The sequence below is a fragment of the Scyliorhinus torazame genome, chromosome 7 (assembly GCF_047496885.1).
Source record: "Scyliorhinus torazame isolate Kashiwa2021f chromosome 7, sScyTor2.1, whole genome shotgun sequence".
NCBI lineage: Eukaryota > Metazoa > Chordata > Chondrichthyes > Carcharhiniformes > Scyliorhinidae > Scyliorhinus > Scyliorhinus torazame.
Window position 1 is genome coordinate 155,095,036 of NC_092713.1, and position 23,184 is coordinate 155,118,219.

At 45.0% G+C, this 23,184-nt stretch overlaps 1 protein-coding gene across 5 annotated transcripts in view; it reads left to right on the plus strand.

Annotated features, from left to right (window-relative positions):
- The window catches only part of fam20b (FAM20B glycosaminoglycan xylosylkinase), a 291,737-nt gene that overhangs the window by 128,872 nt on the left and 139,681 nt on the right, over window positions 1-23,184 (plus strand). For all 5 annotated transcript variants that reach the window (XM_072511691.1, XM_072511686.1, XM_072511690.1 and 2 more), the window contains one exon: window positions 18,067-18,176. In XM_072511691.1, the coding sequence (XP_072367792.1) occupies window positions 18,067-18,176 (110 nt within the window). The remainder of the gene's footprint in view (window positions 1-18,066; window positions 18,177-23,184) is intronic.

Genomic DNA, 23,184 nt, shown 5'->3' on the forward strand with positions numbered 1-23,184 from the left:
CAGACTCCAGACGGGAGCATCGACAAGCCAAAGCTGATTCAAGTAAGCCGGACATGACTCCAGACGGGGAGCGCCGCAAACTCAGTGACGGTACGCTCAAGGAGACAGCAGACTCCACAAAGCACGCTAACACGAGTAACTGTGCGAAGGACTCGTATTATCCACAGAGTGTGGTCCTTGAGCGCAGCAAACACGGCAACAAAACCAACCAACAACAACAACATCAAAGACAATAGCAAGAAGCGTACCAAAGGCAACAATGTTGACAACAAGCACGACAAACACAACGCCACTGGAACAACGACTGGTACGACATGGTACAACCCTGCAAATGAGGGACACTGTTACTGCTCAGCGCAGTACAATGACATACCATGGCAGGACGATGCATCTTACCAATTCACGTTTGCTGCACTACCAACAGGCAACCTGGCTTTCAGGACAGATGCCATCAAGAATTATCACCACAAGCAGCGAAAGAAAAAAACGAGTCCAAATCAGACAACAAAGTGATTTGACCACTTCTTAGTTCCTTCAGCACAGGGAAACTGAAGGCATTTACAATGCAATGCCACCATCAACCTCACCAACTCACCAACTAAACAAGAAAACCACTCGACCATAATAATTAATGAACTTTGGACTCGTGAATATGATTTGGATGAGTATCACTCATCTACCTAGTTTGTTCAATTTTCTTTAACACTGTACAGAAAATATGTAACACAAAAAAGGGGGAATGTGGTGATATACATCACTGATGTACACAATGGGTTAATGTACATACACTACACCTAACTAGACACTAGAGGGAACACCAGAGACATGACACACAGACAGTCAACCAATAGGTCAGTAAGATAGGACACGACCAATGGGCAGTCACGATACACGCAGAGGTGACACTACCACAGGAGGGCAATACACCAACCCATATAAAACGACACATCACACATGCTCACTCTCTTTCCAGTGGAGACTCTCAGTGAATACAGACACAGGGTTGATTGAGCATCAGACACACCGCGTGGATTGTAGCAGATTGGTTAGTCAGTCTGCGTAGCTATAGAAGGATTAACAGTAGCGTCAAATCCAAGTAGGAGAATTGTTAATAGTTTAATAAATGTGTTAAAGCTATCTCCAAGTCTGATCCTTCCTTTGTCAGAGTGCACATCAAGGAAGCAGCTTATGCTACGACAAGAGCATAACAAAACAGGACCCGGGTTCAACTCTGGCCTTGAGTGACTGTCTGGAGTTTAAATGTTCTCGCTGTGTCTGCGGGGGTTTCCTCTGGGTGCGCCAGTTTCAGCCCACAGTTCAAAACTGTGCAGATTAGGTGGACTGGCCATGCTAAACTTTCCCTGAGTGTCCAAAGATGTGTAGGTTGTGTGGGTGCAGGGATGGGGCGGGGGGGTGGGCCTGGGTAGGGTGTTGTTTTGGAGGGTCGGTACAAACCTGATAGACCGAGTTATCTCCTCCTGCAGTGTATAAATCTTAACTGCAGTATTGCTCCTGGTCAAATTGCAAGTTTCCTTCGAATTTTGCAATCAAATTTAATTGAGAAATAAAATCTGTGCAGGAAATTGTGAACAGGGGTTAGCAGCTGCCATTCTGTAGTATTGGTTGTGACATCTGCTGATTTGTTATTATGCTAATTATATAGTTTTTGAATAATGGAGTATGTAGTAACACGAGTAGAACACTGCTAGACCTCCCATTAATTTGCTTGTAGTGCATTCGCATTATCAAGCATGACAGAAAAATGTGTGGTACAGGCTTGAATTTAACTTCATTTGTGATCGAAGAGGTTTCAGTGGCTGCTGACAATTAACGATGCAAAAACGTAAAATACTGTGCACTTTGGCAATGGGTAAGTAACAAACAACAGCAAATACTGATAGAGCTGTTCTATCAGATTCAACTTCATTTGTGGCAAAGTGGTTAGCACTGCTGCCTCACAGCTCCAGGGTCCCAGGTTCAATTCCGGCCTCGGGTTAATGTCTGTGTGGTGTTTGCACTTTCGCCCCATGTCTGCGTGGGCTTCCTCTGGGTGCTCCAGTTTCCTCCCACTGTCGAAAGACGTGCAGGTTAGATGGATTGGCCATGATAAATTGCCCTTTGAGTCCAAAAGGTTAGGTGGGGTTACTGGGTTACGGGGTTAGGGTGGAGGTGTAGGCTTAAGTGAGTGCTCTTTCCAAGGGCTGGTGCAGACTCGATGGGCCAAATGACGACCTTCTGCACTGTAAATTCTATGATGAACAAAAATAATTACTAAAAGTGAATGTATTGCAATGAAATACTTCTTTAAAAACACAAATGAGGTGCCATGAGTTTCATTAGAATTAATGTATTGAATAAAATATTCCTGTGGAATTAACTATGAAATAAAATGAGGGAGGAGGACAGATTAAAGAGAGAGGCTAATGGTGCGTTGTCATTCAATGTTACATTTCTGCTAAGGACTTGAACTGATGATTTAAATTCTGCTGCATTCTTTGAAAAGAAAATCAAGAAGTTTGTCCTCAAACTCTCATGTTTAATCTTCAAATCCCTCAGTTGTGAAATCCTGGCCTATTTGTGTCTCTGGCCCTCTCTTCCTTCTAACAATACAATAAAACAATCTATGTTCCGTCAACTGTCCTGTTGCCTTGCTTGCTTACTTGCAGATAGAAAATGGAGGAAGCTCTCCTCTACGATTTCTTGCCAAAAGCAAGGACGTGCAGGGGTGACGTCAGTGTACGTGCCAGGTGCATGACTTGCTCTCTGCTACTGCTTCTGGCCGGAAGACTGCATCATTCCAATTAAAAGCCGGTCACAGCCGGTATTCTCAATTTGAAAGCCGGTCACTGCCGTTGGGCCTGAAAATCTTGAAACCTGACTTATTCCACTATTTCAGTTCAGCCGTACATTAACTTTGACTATATTCTTATGCATTTGCTTTCCCACTCAGTTTGCCACAACAAAACTGCTCCACGTGCAATTTTATTTAATTGATTATTTTAAGAGTCTCATGCCATTTAATTTGGTGCCACTTTTAATCATTTTCATAGATAATGTAATTTTTGTCTTTACTTCAGCAACACATAAATTTTCAGGGCCTCAGGGAGACAGCTAACAAAGAAAAAACTGAAATCGGGAACAAAGCAGTTTAAACATGGTTTCTTGAGGTATGGCTTTGTTAATTGTGCCAATGCAAATAAGGATATAAAGCCCATGTGGATTATATGCAGGGACGTACTGGCAAATGAGAGTTTAAAACCCTTCAAACTTCAAAGGCATTTGAAGACTACGCATGGCGAGTTCAAGGACAAACATCTTGATTTTTTTTTGACTATGTGATCAAAAGCTCATCTCTAAGTCACATATGACACCAAAATTGAGAACAGCTTGGTTTAATTTCAGATAGTTGCCAAAGAGAAAGTTGGAATCGGTAGCTAGGGAATGGAGCTTGGACTGAGGACAATGGTTTTGGTCTCCCCGATATTTAATTGGAGGAAATTTCTGCTCATCCAGTTCTGGATGTCGGATAAGCAGTCTGATAATTTAGCAAATGTGGAAGAGTCAGGAGAAATGGTGGTGAGGTAGAGCTAGGAGTCGCCAGTGCATAAAACTAACACTGATGTTACCGAGGGGGAACATCCAAAATGCAAAATAGAAGGAAGGTATGGTGGGGGGGGGTTATTGCAGTTATCTTCCTGAAAAATAAAATCCATTTGTTGGCAAATGTTTTCGGGATAGGTGTCAAAGAGTAGGGATAGAGACAGTGTACTTTGGCCGAAGATGACAACGAGTGTTCGACATTTATTGATGTTGAAATTCATTTGTTAATTATATGACCATTCTGCAAGTTTGCTCATAATGTTGTGTAATTTGTTGCAGTCCTCCTCAGGATTGACTACTTCCCCACCTTCCCTCCCTGCCCATGTTTAGGGAGACATTGAGAGGCATTTGTTTTTGATGAATGTAGAATGTAAAAATATGTATATTTCACTGTTATAGTAAAACAACTTACATAGCATCTGTAAGATAATAAAACATCCCAAGGCACTTCACAGGAGCATTATGAATCTGTATGATCTGTATTTGGGGTGTCAGTTTTTAATTAATTATATATATATATATATATATATATCATAACTTGGATGAAGGAATAAAGTATATCCAGGCTGAGAGGAAGAAGTTAAAGGAGGACAGTGTGGGAAAAACTTTGGTGTATATAAAGTTCAACATTGAGGAAATGTGAGATCATTCATTTTTTCACATGATATATAGAGATATGTGAATTTTCCACTGAAAGGCTATGGATAGTGGGTCAATAAAAATGTTTTAAGTCTGGTATTGACAGATTTTTAATTAGATAAGTGTATCAAAAGATATTGAGTAAAGGTGGGTAAGTCGAGGTTGACATGAGCCATCATCTAATTGAATAGCTTATCCTTGGCCAGAAGTGGTTGATGAGACGGAATCCGGTTGGGGACCAATAACCTTTTGTTTAAATTAGACAAAGTTTGATGTTCAAGACACTTGCTAATATAATTAAGCCACAAGTTCATGGAATTTACAGTGCAGAAGGAGGCCATTCGGCCCATCGAGTCTGCACCGGCTCTTGGAAAGAGCACCCTACCCAAGGTCCACACCTCCACCCTATCCCCATAACCCAGTAACCCCACCCAACACTAAGGGCAATTTTGGACACTATGGGTAATTGAGCATGGCCAATCCACCTAACCCGCACATCTTTGGACTGTGGGAGGAAACCGGAGCACCCGGAGGAAACCCACGCACACACGGGGAGGATGTGCAGACTCCGCACAGACAGTGACCCAAGCCGGATTCGAACCTGGGACCCTGGAGCTGCGAAGCATTTGTGCTATCCACAATGCTACCGTCCATGGATTCTGAACAAAGAAAAATAAACTTTATTATACAAAGAGGCACGGTGGCACAGTGGTTAGCACTGCTACCTCAACACCTGGGTCCTGGGGTTCAATTCTGACCTTGGGAGACTGTGTTCAGTTTGCACATTCTCCCCATGTCTGCGTGGACTTTGGGCGCTCCGGTGTCATCCCATAGTCTAAAGGTGTGCAGGATTAGGCGGATTGGCCATGGTAAATTGTCCCTTAGTGTCCAAAGATTTAGGTGGGGTTACAGGGATAGGGAGGGGTGTGGGCCTAGGTTGGATGCTCTTTTGGAGGGTTGGTGCAGACTCGATGGGCCAAATGGCCGCTTCCTGCACTGTAGGGATTCTATGAAAGTCAGCAAGATAAAACAATTTACAATATTTGTCTTGTAGCTCATATAGGGGAAGTATGAGGTACCAATTTGCCTGTTAATTCACGTATACCTCATACTTGTCCAATATGAGGTACACATGAATTAACAGGCAAATTGATCGAAAACGCCACATTACACAAATTACAGATTAGACCAAGACAGAGTTCATGGATTTTGCAACACCCCACCCAGACACCATCAATCCCACTGAAAGTCTGTTTCTCTCATAAGGGATTCCAATCTTCACCTTCGAAGATCATGGCTTGGAATTCTCTCCAAAGTTGGCTCCAACTTGGACAGATTCAACGACGCTCACCTCGCAGAGTTTCAATCTCTTCTCCCAAGATTCCATTTCCCTGGATTCTCGGGAAGACACTCAAGCACCAAATAACAGGCACAACTTCAGATCTGGGATTACACTGAGCAGAACACTACTGCTCCAAAGGGTACATTTGCCCCAGTGGCCCACAGCACGGAGCTGCCAATCTTTATGGTGGCTGCTCCCTGCAGCTCTTTGCCGGTTTAAGAGTTTGTTTCTCTACTTCTAACTTTTTCCTCAGCTTAATTGGGACCTGTTTCTGTCCCCCGTCTTTGTCCCCTCCCTGAGACGTCTTTTTGGACCCCTCCCCTTTTTGGGACCTCTGCCTGTCCCCTGCCTGGGACACTAGTCTTTCATGGCACTACGCTCTTGGACACCGACCTGGGTTTTCACAGCTTTTCTTTCTTTTTATGCACAGGCCTGTCTGGGGCCAGAAGAACATAAAGATGCAGATCTGTTGAATTGTGCATGTGCAGCCAGTTCCTGGTCTGTGCGTGCATGGGAAGTCCGAGGTTTGTCGGGACTTGGAGTTACTGATTTCCGCGCCCAACATTAAGGTAAATTTAGGTTTCATAGCAAGTGAAAGAGGCTTGATTGGCTTACCCCTGTTTATGGTCAAAAGCCGGGATTTTGGCAAGAGTTTAAATCCAATCCAAGATCAAACTGAGAAGAGAATTCAATCTTAAAGTAACTGTCTTATGGGCTAATAATTCTTTGTCGTGATTTCTCTCGTGGCCAGCATTCTAGATCACCCCAGAATAAGTAAAAATTCAACAATGACAAAGGTTACTTTTAGAATCTGAGCCCACAGTAACCAGATGTCGCACCTCCACCAAAAAAACAAGTAAATTAGTAATTGAATCTTGATCAGTGATAGTCATAACTTTGCCTTTCCAAATGTCACCATACACCATAATCTATGAATTTTCCAGGTCATTAACATGGCTAGGATGAAATACATTTGTTATTTTCTCCCTTTGGCAAAGAATTGGCAGTTGATGTTGTTGGTCACCTGGACAAAGTGCCTGGGTGTATTGCTAACATGGCCTGGCTGGCTTTCATTCATGCTGATGCTTTTGGTAGATAACCTTGTTGGGAAAAGAAAGGTATGACCAATACAGGATTTCATATATATTGGATTATAAACATTTGGCAATTTAAGGGTTAAACGCCTGGGTTAGAGTGTGTTTGACTGCAGTAGTCATGTTTTTAAAAGAATCTTGTTTTGCAAGATCAGAAAGCTGTTAGGCGCCAGAGGTAAATTGACCATCATAAAAGCCTGGGCAATGCACTGTTGTTTGACTTGGGGGAGTCCTGGGAAGTTAATGTATTTTTGGCCTGGGGAATTCATTTATTTTCAGCTCGGGGAGATGATATCATTGCTGAGTGGAACTAAGATATTTAGGTATTTTGAGAAAACTTTGGATTTGAGTTCTGATCTGCCTAACACGGAGTCCACAAGTAAGATCTTTTGCACTCACAGCAGGATAGTTAAAAAAGATTAATAGTATTTAAAACAGTGCAGACTTGCCTGAGGACAAAGGGGAAGCTAAAACAAACCAGTTGGAACAGCTTTTTAAAGTTATTCAGCCAGAGTCTGCAGGGTTTCTAACAGGAGCTAAATCTATTTTGGAAAGCAAGTATGTCATTGGGCTGTACGGGGGATTGAAAGCTGTACATTTTTTTTCGTGTTGTTTAATTGGGAATAGAGATAGTAATTAAGGGTATTATATTTACTGTATATAATAGTCTTGTTTAAGTGGTAATTGTAAGCGATTTTCAGGTGTGAGGTTAAAGGTTTTAATACTGTGGTAATAAAATTTTGGTTTAAAATACCAAATCTCTGTTTCTTCATGAAATCACTCTTTGAGCGAAGTATCCTAGCTGCACAGTTTTAAATTTTTTTTAGGGTTTTGGTCCAGTTTCTAGCCACTGTTGGGGACCGTAATAAAAGTACAACATGATAGAGACCGATTTTGGTAGCACGGTGATTATGTCACAGGAATAATAATCCCAAGGCCTGGACTAATAATCCAAAAATGTGTACTGAAATTCCATCATGCAGCTGAGGAATTCCCTAGCTGTACTTAAAAAAGAAAAAATCGACTTCCGGGTGCGGCGATGACCAGCTAAGTCGCACGTTTCGGCAGGTCCCGGTGGAACGGACTTTTGGGCTCTTGATAGAAGCCCCAACGGCAATTTTAACGGCTAAAAACGCTGTGCGGTAAACCAGAAGGGAATTCCCCCTGGATACGGATGGAAAAAGGAGGGGAAAGTGGCCGGATTGCAGTGGATCCCTTAGAGCAGCGGCAAGGAAGGCAAGCAAAAACCAAGATGGCGTCGGAAGGTGGCAGTTTAACATGGGGCCCTGAACAACAAGAGTTCTTGAAATGCTGTGTGGAAGAACTCAAAAAAGAAATGAAGAAAGAGCTGTTGGCCCCGATATTACAGGCGATCGAAGGGCTAAAGGAATGAGCAAAAGACCCAGGAGCGGGAGCTTCGGGTCGTGAAGGCAAAGGCTGCCGAGAATGAGGACGACATACAGGGCCTGGTGGTGAAGACGGAGATGCACGAGGCACACCATAAACGATGTGTGGAAAGACTGGAGGTGCTGGAGAACAACGCGAGGAGGAATAACTTAAGGATTCTTGGTCTTCCTGAAGGTGCGGAGGGAGCGGACGTCGGGGCATATGTGAGCACGATGCTGCGCTCGTTAATGGGAGCGGAGGCCCCGGCGGGCCCGCTGGAGGTGGAGGGAGCATACCGAGTGATGGCGCGAGGACCGAGAGCAGGAGAAATTCCTAGAGCCATAGTGGTGAGATTCCTCCGTTTTAAGGACAAAGAGATGGTCCTTAGATGGGCAAAGAAAACTCGGAGCAGTAAGTGGGAGAACGCGGTGATCCGCGTATACCAAGACTGGAGTGCGGAGGTGGCGAGAAGGAGGGCGAGCTTTAATCGGGCCAAGGCGGTGCTTCACAAAAAGAAGATAAAATTCGGGATGCTGCAACTGGCAAGACTGTGGGTCACATACCAAGGGAGGCACCACTACTTTGAGACGGCGGATGAGGCGTGGACTTTTAACGTGGAAGAAAAATTGGAATGATCGGGTTACTAAAAAGAACGTTTGAAACAAAGTGGTGGGGCGAGTATGGGGGGCGAAGAGGGGGGTAAAAAGGGGGGAAAGAGGAGTTTTATGTTATTAATCCTGCGATGTGGTAACTTTTCTCTCTTCCACAGGTGGTGGTGGGGGGAGGAAAGGAGGTGGAGGAGATGGGCGTTGGCCATTGGGGGCGGGGCCAAGGGGGAAGCGCGGGCTTGGTTCCAGCGCTATGATAATCATGGCGGGAATAGGGAAGCAGGAAGGAGGGGGCGTCGCACGGTGCGAGCCGAGGTCACGGGGGGAAGCCGAGGTCGGCCAGAGTTTGCTGACTTCTGGGAGCAACATGGGGGGTGTAACTACGCTAGTGGGGGATCTAGCGGGGGGATGGGAGGGGGGAATTATTGGGTTGCTGCTGCTGGGGAGAGGGGGGAGCTGGTATGGGGTGGGGTGGGCGGGGAGCCACCGCCTGGGGGGGACACAGCTGCGTGGGAACCGGGGGAGGAGCTGGAAAAAGGGGATGGCTAATCGACAAGGGGGGGGGGTAAAAAGCCCCCCAACCCGGCTGATCACGTGGAATGTGAGAGGGCTGAACGGTCCGATAAAAAGGGCAAGGGTACTCGCACACCTTAAGAAACTTAAGGCAGACGTGGTTATGTTACAGGAGACGCACTTGAAACTGATAGACCAGGTTAGACTACGCAAAGGATGGGTGGGGCAGGTGTTTCATTCGGGGCTAGATGCGAAAAACAGGGGTGTGGCTATATTAGTGGGGAAGCGGGTAATGTTTGAGGCAGAGACTACAGTGGCGGATAACGGGGGCAGATACGTGATGGTGAGTGGCAAATTACAGGGGGAGACGGTGGTTTTGGTAAACGTATATGCCCCGAACTGGGATGATGCCAATTTTATGAGGCGTATGCTAGGACGCATCCCGGACCTAGAGGTGGGAAAGTTGGTAATGGGGGGAGATTTCAATACGGTGTTGGAACCAGGGCTGGACAGGTCGAGGTCCAGGACTGGAAGGAGGCCGGCAGCAGCCAAGGTGCTTAAAGATTTTATGGAGCAGATGGGAGGAGTAGACCCGTGGAGATTTAGCAGACCTAGGAGTAAGGAGTTTTCGTTTTTCTCCTATGTCCACAAAGTCTACTCGCGAATAGACTTTTTTGTTTTGGGAAGGGCGTTGATCCCGAAGGTGAGGGGAACGGAGTATACGGCTATAGCCATTTCGGATCACGCTCCACACTGGGTGGACTTGGAGATAGGGGAGGCAACAGAAGGGCGCCCACCCTGGAGAATGGACATGGGACTAATGGCAGATGAGGGGGTGTGTCTAAGGGTGAGGGGGTGCATTGAAAAGTACTTGGAACTCAATGATAATGGGGAGGTCCAGGTGGGAGTGGTCTGGGAGGCGCTGAAGGCAGTGGTTAGAGGGGAGCTGATATCAATCAGGGCACATAAAGGAAAGCAGGAGAGTAGGGAACGGGAGCGGTTGCTGCAAGAACTTCTGAGGGTGGACAGGCAATATACGGAGGCACCGGAGGAGGGACTGTACAGGGAAAGGCAAAGGCTACACGTAGAATTTGACTTGCTGACAACGGGTACTGCAGAGGCACAGTGGAGGAAGGCACAGGGTGTACAGTACGAATATGGGGAGAAGGCGAGCAGGTTACTGGCCCACCAATTGAGGAAAAGGGGAGCAGCGAGGGGAATAGGGGGAGTGAGGGATGAGGAACGAGAGGGGGAACGGAGAGAGTGAATGGAGTGTTCAAGGCATTTTATAAAAGATTATACGAAGCTCAACCCCCGGATGGGAGGGAGAGAATGATGGGCTTTCTGGACCAGCTGGAATTTCCTAAGGTGGAGGAGCAGGAGAGGGTGGGACTGGGAGTACAGTTCGAAATAGAGGAAGTAGTGAAAGGAATTAGGAGCATGCAGGCGGGGAAGGCTCCGGGACCGGATGGATTTCCAGTTGAATTTTATAGGAAATATGTGGACTTGCTCGCCCCGCTACTGATGAGGACCTTTCATGAGGCAAAGGAAAGGGGACAGCTGCCCCCGACTATGTCTGAGGCAACGATATCGCTTCTCCTAAAGAAGGAAAAGGACCCGCTGCAATGCGGGTCCTATAGACCTATTTCTCTCCTAAATGTAGACGCTAAGATTCTGGCCAAGGTAATGGCAATGAGGATAGAGGACTGTGTCCCGGGGGTGGTCCACGAGGACCAAACTGGGTTTGTGAAGGGGAGACAGCTGAATACGAATATACGGAGGCTGCTAGGGGTAATGATGATGCCCCCACCAGAGGGGGAAGCGGAGATAGTGGTGGCGATGGATGCCGAGAAAGCATTTGATAGAGTGGAGTGGGATTATTTGTGGGAGGTGCTGAGGAGATTTGGTTTTGGAGATGAGTATGTTAGATGGGTACAGCTGTTGTATAGGGCCCCAATGGCGAGTGTGGTCACGAATGGACGGGGATCTGCATACTTTCGGCTCCATAGAGGGACAAGGCAGGGATGCCCTCTGTCCCCAATATTGTTTGCACTGGCGATTGAGCCCCTGGCAATAGCATTGAGGGGTTCCAGGAAGTGGAGGGGAGTACTCAGAGGAGGAGAAGAACACCGGGTATCTCTGTATGCGGATGATTTGTTGTTATATGCAGCGGACCCGGCGGTGGGGATGCCAGAGATAATGCGGACACTTCGGGAGTTTGGAGAATTTTCAGGATATAAACTGAACATGGGGAAAAGTGAGTTGTTCATGGTGCATCCAGGGGAGCAGAGCAGAGAAATAGAGGATTTACCGTTGAGGAAGGTAACGAGGGACTTTCGTTACTTGGGGATCCAGATAGCCAAGAATTGGGGTACATTGCATAGGTTAAATTTAACGCGGTTGGTGGAACAAATGGAGGAGGACTTCAAGAGATGGGACATGGTGTCCCTGTCATTGGCAGGGAGGGTGCAGGCGGTTAAAATGGTAGTCCTCCCGAGATTCCTCTTTGTGTTTCAGTGCCTCCCGGTGGTGATCACGAAGGCTTTTTTCAAAAGGATTGAAAAGAGTATCATGAGTTTTGTGTGGGCCGGGAAGACCCCGAGAGTGAGGAAGGGATTTTACAGCATAGTAGGGATAGGGGGGGGCTGGCACTACCGAGCCTAAGTGAGTACTACTGGGCCGCCAATATCTCAATGGTGAGTAAGTGGATGGGAGAAGAGGAGGGTGCGGCGTGGAAGAGACTGGAGAGGGCGTCCTGTAGGGGGACTTGCCTACAAGCTATGGTGACGGCCCCATTACCGTTCTCACCGAAGAAATACACCATAAGCCCGGTGGTGGTGGCTACTTTGAAAGTTTGGGGACAGTGGAGACGGCATAGGGGAAAGACGGGAGCCTTGGTGGGGTCCCCGATAAGAAATAATCATATGTTTGCCCCGGGGAGAATGGATGGGGGATTTGGAATATGGCAAAGAGCAGGAGTAACACAATCGAACCAAGCTGGGGGTTGGCTATATTTGGGGTTGCAGAAGAGCCGGGAGTGCAGGAGGCGAGAGAGGCTGATGTTTTGGCCTTTGCGTCCCTAGTAGCCCGGCGCAGGATACTGTTGATGTGGAAGGAAGCCAAGCCCCCGAGGGTGGAGACCTGGATAAATGACATGGCAGGGTTTATAAAGCTGGAACGGATTAAGTTCGTCCTAAGGGGATCGGCTCAAGGGTTCACCAGGCGGTGGCAACCGTTCGTCGAATACCTCACAGAAAGATAGAGGGAATGGAAAAGAAGAAGGCAGCAGCAGCAGCCCAGGGGGGGGAGGAACCAGAAGGACTCTCAGGTCCGTTAATATATATGTATAATATGTATAGGTTGTTGCTATAGTTAATTGTATATTGGACTGTCAAATCATATTTTTGGAGAGTGTTTATCTGAGACAAGGCAGTTGCCATTTAGAGTTAGTTTTCGTTTTTTGTTAGATATTATTTATTTTTTGTTTATAAAACAGGCCATTGTTATTTATACTGTTATATTACTGTGTAAAGGATACACAATGTACTGTGATGGTTGGCCAAAAATTTTCAATAAAATAAAGAAAAAATCTTCACTAGAATGCCAGTGTCAAACATGGTGATGTTGAAACCTCCAGATTATCGTTCAATGATGTTCTTTAAGAAAGTAAAACTCCATTACCTCATCTGGCCTTTGTGTGACTCCAGACCCGTAGCAATATGGTTGATTCTTTATTGCCTTCTGAAATTACCTACCAAGCCATTCAGTTGTACCAAACTGCTAGGACAAAGTATAAGAATAAAAGATGATATATTACCCCACATTGACCTTGGCCTCTGCTTTGGACAGGGCAATGGCACACACAACTCAGTTGATCCTGCTAAGTCCTCCATACCTAAATCTGGGAAATTGGAAAAGCTGTCCCACAGACTGGTCGAACAACAGCCTGAAGTAGTCACACTTGCTGAATTATACCTTTCAGCCAAGTTCCATAATCATCTGGATGAATACAACTCGAACAATACTCAAGAGGCTCGACACCATCCCACCACAAAACAGCCCACTTGGTTGGCATAGCATCTACCACCTTGCACATTCACTCCTTCCACTGTGATAGCAGTGTGTGCCATCCATGATGCACTGTGGGAATTCACCAATGCTCCTCCAACACCACTTTCCAAATCTGCTATCTCTACTATCTAGAAGAACAAGGCCAGCAAGTACATCGGAACATCACCTTCAATTTCTCCTCCAAACTGCACACTGCCCTTGTGAATATATTGCAGTTCCTTCACTGTTGCTGGGTCAAAATTCTGGAACTCCCGCCTAGAATGGTTTCACAGGTCAGCGCAACATCGAGAGCCGAAGGGCCTGTACTGCGCTGTAATGGTCTATGTTAACAGCACTCTGGGTTTGCCTTCACATACATTGTTGGGGTTGAAGAAATTGGCTCAACAACACTTTCTCAAGAAGGGTTAAGAATGGACAATAAATGCTGGCTTTGTCAACATTGAGCTGTGTGATCCTCGTGGAACTAAAAATGTTCTTGCCCATATTTGCCTTTTAGTTCATCTAGGACCACACATTTCCTGACCTCTTTACAACCGTAGAACATAAGAACCAGGAGTAGGCAATTCAGCTCCTCGAATCTGTTTCGCCATTCAATGGCTAATTAAAGAATACAATCATGGCTGATCTCATTTCGGCCTCATCTCTACCTTCCTGCCCGCTCCCCAGAACCCTTCATCCTGATGTTAACTAAAAATCTATTTATCTCCTCTTCAAATTTGTTTAGTGTTCTGGTGTCCACTACACTCCGGGGTAGAGAATTCCACAAATTCACAGCCCTTTGAGTGAAATAATTCCTCCTTATTTCTGTTTTAAATCTGCCACTCCTTAGCCTGAAACTAAGACCTCTCATTCTAGAATGTCCAACCAGGGAAAACATCCACTCTATGTTAACCCTGTCAATCCCCTTTAGCATTTTGTAAACCTCAATTAGATCTCCTCTCATTCTTCTAAACTCCAGCGAGTATGGGCGTAAACTACTTGATTTCTCTTCTTAAGACAAGTCCTTCATTCCTGGCATCAATCCAGTGAATCTTCTCTGAACCGCCTCTAATGCTTTTAAATCCTTCCTCCAGTAAGAGGACCAAAACTGTGCACAGTACTCCAAATGCAATCTCACCAATGCCCTAAGCAGTTGTAACAGCACCTCCTTACTTTTATACTCTATTCCATTACCAATAAATGCTAAAATTCCATTTGCCTTCTTTATTACCCACTGCAGCTGCATACTAACTTTAAGCAATTCGTGCACGAAGACACCCAGATCCCTCTGCACCGAAGCATTTTTAAGTTTCTCTGCATTTAGATAATAAGTTGCCTTTCTATTCCTCCAACTAAAATGGATAACCTCACACTTTATCCATGTGAGATGATCTACTTTGCTTGTTACATCTTTGAAGAATTCCAGAAAATTAGTAAAAAACGATTTACCCTTCATAAAATCATGCTGACTCTGATGGATTGCATTTTGACTTTCCAAATATCTCGTTATTACTTCCTTAATATTGGATTCCAACAGTTTCTCAATGACAGATGTTAAACTAGCTGATCTATAGTGTCCTACTTTCTGCCTTTCTTCCTTTTTGAACAGGGGCATTACATTAGCCTTTTTCCAATGTACTGGAACTTTTCCAGAATCCAGGGAGATTATAACCAATTGCTCCCCTTTCTCTGCTGCCACTTTCTTTAAGACTGTGAGATGTGAGCCACAGGCCCTGGGGTTTTTTGTCTGCCTTTAATCTCAATAGCTTGCTCAGTACCTTTTCCCTAGTAATGCCAATTGTTTTAATGTCCCTCCTTTTCAACAACCTCTGCACTACCTGTTACTATTAGAATGGTTCTAGTGTCCTCCACCATGAAAACTGAGGCAAAATATTTATTTAGTGCCTCCAGTCATTTCTGTGTTCCCCATTATTAACTCCCCAGTCTTATCCTTTAAGGGACCAACGTTGACTTTAGCTACCCCTTCCTTTTTATATACTTATCAAATCTTTTGCTATCCATTGTTATATTTTGTGCTAGATTTCTTTCATAACTTACCATTGCTCTTTTTATTATTTTTTTAGGAACCCTCTGTTGGTCTTTAAAAGTTCCCCAATCCTCCAACCTACCACTGACCTTTGCAATAAGCCTTAGTTATTGCCTTTGTTATCTTTAACCTCATTGCATTTACCCTCTTATAATCTCCCCCTTTGGAATATATTAGTGAGGAGGAATTGAATATCTCTTTAAATATCTGCCACTGTTCATCAACTGGTACCTTTTAGCCCAGGTATGTCCTGTCCAAAAGAAACAGAACAAGTCCAGCCCAGCCAATTACTGACCTATCAGTCAACTCTTGATCATCAGTAAAGTGATGGAAAGGGTCATCAACTGTGCAAAAAAATAATCTGTTCAAAAAATAATCTGCTCATTGACGCTCAGTTTGAATTTTGCCAGGGCCACTCTTGTCCATGTTTGAACCAAAGCTGGAATGAGGTCAGGAACAAAAAGCTGAACTCGAGGTGAGATGAAAGTGTCTGCCCCTGACATCCAGGCAGCATGAGTCAATGAGAATCAGGGGGAAAGCCCTCCGCTGTATCTAGTTACACCTGGCACAAAGGAAGATGGTTGTGGTGGTTGGAGGTCAATCATCTCAGTTCCAGGACATTACTGTAGAAGTTCCTCAGGGGAGTGTCCTAGGCCTAACTATCTTCAGCTGCTTCATCGATAACATTGCTTCCATCATAAGGTCAGAAGTGGGAATGTTTGCTGATGATAGCACAATGTTTTTTTTTATTAATTTAGAGTACCCAATTAATCTTTTCCTATTAAGGGGCAATTTAGCATGTCCAATCCACCTACCTTGCATATCTTTGTGTTGTGGGGGTGAAACCCACGCAAACACGGGGAGAATGAGCAAACTCCACACGGCCAGTGGCCCAGAGCCAGGATCGAACCTGGGACCTCGGCGCCGTGAGACTGCAGTGTTAACCACCATGCTGCCCCATGATAGCACAATGTTCACCATTCGCGACTTCTCAGATACTAAAGCAGTCCATGTCAAATTCGGTAAGACCTGGATAATATCCAGGCTTGGGCTGACGAGCATCTCCTGACTCCCCAAACCCTGTCCATCATTTAATCGCACAAGTAAGGCGAGTGATGGAGTATACTCCATTTGCATGGAGGAGTGCAGCTCCAATAACACTCCAGAAGCTCAACACCACTGAGGACAAAGCAGCTCATTTGCTTGCTATCGCTTCCACAAACATTCAATACCTCCACCACCGACTAACAGCAGCAGCCGAGTGCACCATCTACAAAATGCAGGAACTCACCAAGGTTACTTAGGCAGCACCTTTCAAACCCATGACCACCACCAACTAGAAGGGCAAGAGCAGAAGATACCTGCGAGCACCTCCAAAAATACTTCCCATCCTGACTTCAAACATCACTCACCATCAAAATCCTGGAATTTCCTCCCTAACAGCACTGTGGATGTACCTACACCTAAGGCAGCTCACCCCTTTCTCGAGGGCAACTAGATATAGTCAATAGATGCTGGTCTAGCCAGCGATGCTCACATCCCTTGATGAATTTTTTTAAATTGCCAATGCATCGGGGAACATGTTGGCTACTTGCCCCTTTGCAGAACCTGGAATGGGTGGTTTTGATGTGATTTCTGGTCAGAGTTCAGAATTTTTAAAAATTCACTCCCATACCCTTCCAGTCACTCATTTGTGCTCTAAAATGTTCCCCGACATCTCTACTGATTAAGCTTTAAAGCAGGATATCTGTAATGGCAATTTTAAGACTCTTCCAACTTAGAAGAGATAAAATGTTGGATGACCCAAGCATGAATCTGTGAAATCCCAAAGCTTGTGTTTAATTTATTAAATTGGGCCAAGAGAAATTACCATGCAGATGTTTAACATGCTCAACTATGATGTTTATGATAATATTTGTATTAGTTATTGACTTAGATCCTGTTGTATTACTAATGTGATGATTCTGCCTAGTAAATGTTTCTACCTCCCTTAAATTTGCCAAATATAATAAATGCATAAGCTAACACTACAGATGGCTCAGCAAGAAGGGAACTAATAGTTATCAAACTACAATAAAAATATAAAGCAGAATATCGCAGCTTCTGGAATCCTGAAGTTAAAACAGAAAATTCCAGAAATAAGGGCAGCACGGTGGCGCAGTGGTTAGCACTGGGACTACGGCGCTGAGGACCCGGGTTCGAATCCCGGCCCTGGGTCACTGTCTGTGTGGAGTTTGCACATTCTCCTAGTGTCTGCTTGGGCTTCACCCCCACAACCCAAAGATGTGCAGGTAAGGTGGATTGGCCACGCTAAAATTGCCCCTTAATTGGAAAAAAAAGTAATTGGGTACTCTAAATTTATAAAAAAGGAAAAAACAAGAAAATTCCGGAAATACTTGGCATGTCCAGTAACACCTAATTTCAGGCCTGTGACCTTTAATCAGAACACAATTTCTTTTTCTCAGATGCAGCTAGACTTGCTGAATATTTCCTGCTTTTTTTGTCTTAATTTCACTATAAAGCATTGTAGTTTCTCTGCTGTATTATATTATAATTTCACAATAAACATTTGTCTCATCATTGCTCAACCTCAAAATGTTGGATCAGAGCTGACTTGATCAATGTGCTCACCAGATCTATTTATTGCCTGTTTCTTGTTGGCTATCACTTGACAACCATAATGACAATTTAAGATGACAAGATGGATCCTTTTGATGGTTTAGTTTTGTATGCAGAAAATTATTCTGCAGCAGAAATAACTTTTTTGGTCTATCTTCTTTCACCCAGGATTTTGGGATTGCGCCGTGCTCCTGTGGTTGTTGGGAGATATGTGAACTTACATACCGAGATAAAACCAATTGCTTCTGAGCAGCTTCTAAGCACCTTCCTCACACAGGGTATGTATGCACCCCATTTTGGACATGTTGTATTAATCCCAGATGATCACTGCTGTTTCTTCCACAATAATATAAATATTTCATACAGTGAGGTGTTATTTGCATACTGCAGTATATGATAATATGTGGGATGGGGAGGTGGGAAGGTTTCCTGTGCAAATCGTTTTGGAATTTATTATTACAGTTTAGCTGCGAAAGTAGTCTAATTTGAGGTCATGAAATACTATATTTGTGCCTGTTTCCTCAAAACACATTATTAGTCTGAAAGATTACCAGCAGGGAGATTTTAACCTTCCCTCTAAACAAAGAACAATACAGCACAGGAACAAGCCCTTCGGTCCTCCAAGCCTGCGCCGATCACGTGTCCTATCTAGACCAACTGCCTGTATCCTTCTATACCCCGTCTGTTCATGTGCCTATCCAGACAGGTCTTAAAGGTTGCTAATGTATCTGCCTCAACCACCTCCCTTGGCAGTGCATTCCAGGCCACCACCACCCTCTATGTAAAAGAAACTTCCCCCGCACATCTCCACTGAACCTTTCGCCCCTCACCTTGAACTTGTGCCCCTTGTAATTGTCATTTCTGCCCTGGGAAAAAGCCTCCAACTGTTCACCCTATCTATACCCCTAATAATTTTATAAACTATCAGATTGCCTCTCATCCTCCATCTCTCTCGGGAGAACAATCCCAGTTTATTCAATCTCTCCTCATAGCTAGTACCCTACATACCAGGCAACATCCTGGTAAACCTTTTCTGTACTCTCTCCAAAGAGAGTGGCCTTCTGGTAGTGCGGTGATTAGAATTGGACACAGTATTCCAAATGTGGCCTAACCAACGTTCTATACACTGTAACATAATTGTCGAGCTTTTATACTCGATACCCCATCCTGTGAAGGCAAGCTTACCATAAGCTTTCTTTACCACCATTTCCACCTGTGCTACCACTTTTAAGGATCTGTGAACCTGAACGCCCAGATCTCTCTGTGTCTCTATGCTCCTGATGGTTCTGCTATTTATTTTATAGTTCCCACCTGAATTGGATCTACCAAAATACATCACCTCTTATTTATCCGGGTTAAATTCCATCTGCCATTTCTCTGCCCAATTTTGCAGCCTATCTACATCCTGTTGTATTCTGACAATCTTCATCACTATCCACAACTATTGCAATCTTAGTATCATCTGCAAACTTGCTAATCAGACCCACTACATTTTCTTCCAAGTCATTGATATATATTACAAAGAGCAGAGGTCCCAGTACTGATCCCTGCAGAACACCACTAGTTACAGACCTCCATTCGGAAAAACATCCTTCCACTGCTACTCTCTGTCTTCTATGACCAAGACAGTTCTGGATCCATCCAGCTAGTTCACCCCTGACCCCATATGATTCTTTTGCACCAGCCTGCCATGAGGGACCTTATCAAATGCTTTACTAAAGTCCATGTAGAAACATCCATAGCCTTCCCTCATCAATCGTTTTTGTCACCACTTCAAAAAATTCAATCAAATTAGTGAGGCATGACCTCCCCTTTTCAAAACCATGCTGTCTGTCACTAAAAAGACCATTCACTTCCAAATGTGCATAGATCCTGGGCGGGATTCTCCACTCCCACGCCGAAATGTCCACGCTGTCGTGAACGCCGTCGAGGTTCACGACGGCGCGAAACGGCCCCTATCCCGACCGATTCAGGCCCCGACAATGTGCTAGGATCCCCAGGGATCCCCCTGGATCCCCAGGATCCCCAGGGCCGCGTCATCTACACGCGCCAGGCCTTGTCGCCGTGTAAAGGCGGCGCCACATAACTGCCGTCACCCGCGCATGCGTGGTTGCCGTCCTCTCTAAGTCCGCCCTGCAAGAAGATGGCGGACGGATCTTGCGGGGCCGCGGAAGGAAGGAGGTCCTCCTTCAGAGAGGACGGCCAGACGATCGGTGGGCGCTGATTGCGGGCCACCCCACATTTGAGGTACCCCCCTCGCCCCCCCGCAGGCCGCCCTCCCAGCATTCGCGCGCTGTTCCCGACGGCAGCGACCAGGTGTGGGCGGCGGCGGGGGAACCCGCCGTTTTGGCCTGGCCGCTCGGCCCATCCGGGCCTGAGAATAGCGGGAGTGCCGGAGAATCACCATTTTGGGTGTCTCCGGCGATTCTCCGGCCTGTGGCCCACGGAACTCGACCGGGCCGTTCCCGCCGGAGGGCGTCGGACCGGCGTCCCAGGAAATTTTGGCGGCCCAGGCGATTCTCCCAACCGGCGCGGGAGTGGAGAATCTCGCCCCCTATCTCTGAGAATCTTTTCCAACAATTTCACTATCACTGATGTCAAGCTCACTGGCCTATAATTACCCGGATTATCCTTGCAACCCTTCTTAAATAATGGTACAACATTGGCTATCCTCTGCGATCTCACCTGTGGCCAACGAGGGCACAAAGATTTCTGTTAGAGCCCGAGCGATTTCAACTCTTGTCTCCCTCAGTAATCTGGGATAGATGCCACCTGGCCCTGGGGATTTGTCTACTTAATGCTTTTTAACACACCTAACACTTTCTCCCTCTTAATAATCTAGTCTAAAGTGTTTATACATCCCTCCGAGATACCACCAATCAACGTGTCCCTCTCTTTTGTGAATACCGATGCAAAATATTCATTAACCTTATATCCTGCTCAGTTAGCCATCTGGCAGTTTTCTTTTTGAATCGAATCATTGTTGAAGCATAACAAAATAAAATTAATCGAACAAATATTGCAATAATTTAGTACGAATGATGTATTATGCAAGAAACACTTGTGTAATTCGATGTTCGAATGCTCCTGCATCTAATTGCAAAAGCTTGTAAAGTGTACAAAGAAGTGACTACTAAATTTGTGTAATTGTTTCTTTTTTAGCATTTATTGGATGTTTCTATAGCTGGTATTTCAAAGGAAAGTCAGGATATTGGATATAAATGTTGAACTCCTTCGGATTTACACGCACTGAAAATCATGTATAGGCCAACCTGTTTTGTATTCAAGCTCAGAACCAGAACAACAACAAAAATGCTGGAAAACTCCTGTCTGGCAGCATCTGTGGAGAGAAACAGAGTCAACATTTCGAGTCTGTGTGACTTCTTCAGAACTAGAGATGCATTGAGTCAAACTATTGGCATAGTGCACATTTTTTTTTTCAGGAAACCACATAGCTGTTTTGGGAATTGGCTAATTTTAACAATTTCACTGCAGAAGATTGCCTTTATTCTCTTAAGTATGAAATGTTAGACATTTGTTTTTACGCAGCCAGCTGAGAATGATAAAAAGCATGGGTGTAAACCGGTTATAGGGTTGAATTTTACGTGGCCCTGGTGGGTGTGTTTCCCGCAGAGTATGTAAAATGGGTAGGCCACCTCTGAGCTTATCCCCATGATACCAGCTGGGTCAGATGGGTGCCAAAATGAGCAGCACAGCTGCCATATTTGAATCAACAATTAAGAATCAATTAGGCTTGTTATCAAGCCGATTGACTCTGAAAATGGACCGCAACTAGGTGGCCTAGATGGCTGAAAGAGTCAGGTGACTTTTGCAAATTCAACACAGATTGCAGCAAGTTCCAAAAGTTGCTAATTGAATTACCCTGGGGAGGGTTAGGCGGACATTGAGCGGATGGCCCTGAATGGACATAACCAGACAGCACCCCTCTGTGGAATTCATGCCTGCTGTTGTTTGTAGTTTACTCCAAACTGAGAATCAATGGACTTCCACACCCTATACATACAAGTTTGCAATTTAACAAATGAAATGAAATGAAAATCGCTTATGAAACGAAACGCTTATTGTCACAAGTAGGCTTCAAATGAAGTTACTGTGAAAAGCCCCTAGTCGCCACATTCCGGCGCCTGTTCGGGGAGGCTGGTACGGAATTGAACCGTGCTGCTGGCCTGCCTTGGTCTGCTTTCAAAGCCAGCGATTTAGCTCTGTGCTAAACCAGCCCCTAAAGGGTAATTTCAGAAAACTCAAATATTGTTACAGACAGGAAGGGGGGAATTAATTTAAACAACACTAATTTCTCCTCCCACTGCCCATCCATAAACAGAAAGGTATTTTGATTTGCTTCCCCCTTTGTAAGCGATAGTGTATTTCCCAACCTTCTTGCTTTCAGTGTAATCCAATTTCTATTAATAACCATGAAAAGTCCTTGACAAATAGGATTCAGATGAATCCCAAAGCTTTTTATTCAAATGTAAAAAGCAAGAGGGTGGCTAGGGAAAGGATTGGACCACTTAAGGACAGTGGGGGGGGGGGGGGGGAATCTATGTGTTGAGCCAGAGGAAATGGACGAGGTACTAAATGAGTACTTTGCATCAGTGTTCACCAAAGATAAGGACATTGTGGAAGATGATTCTTGGGTAAGGTGTGTGGACAGTCTGGGTCATGTTGACATCGAAAAGGAGGAGATGTTGGGTCTTTTCAAATACATTAAGGTAAATAAGTCTCCTGGGCCAGATGGGATTTATCCCAGAATACTGAGGGAAGCAAGGGAGGAATTTGCTGGGGCCTTAACTGATATCTTTGTATACTCATCGGCTACAGGTGAGATCCCAGAGGACTGGAGAATAGCTACTGTGGTACCGCTGTTTAAGAAAGGCAGTAGGGATAATCCTGGAAACTATAGACCTGTGAGCCTCACGTCGGTAGTAGGTAAATTATTGGAGAGAATTCTCAGGGACAGGATTTACACTCATTTGGAAACAAATGGATTCATTAGCAACGGACAGCATGGTTTTGTGAAGGGGAGGTCGTGCCTCACTAACTTGATTGAGTTTTTTGAGGAGGTGACAAAGATGATTGATGAGGGGAGGGTGGTGGATGTTATTTACATGGACTTCAGTAAAGCCTTTGACAAGGTGCTTCATGGCAGACTGGTACAAAAGGTGAAGTCACCTGGGATCAGAGGTGAGGTGGGAAGAAGGATACAGAACTGGCTCGGTCACAGAAGGCAAAGGGTAGCAGTAGACGAGTGTTTTTCTGAATGGAAGC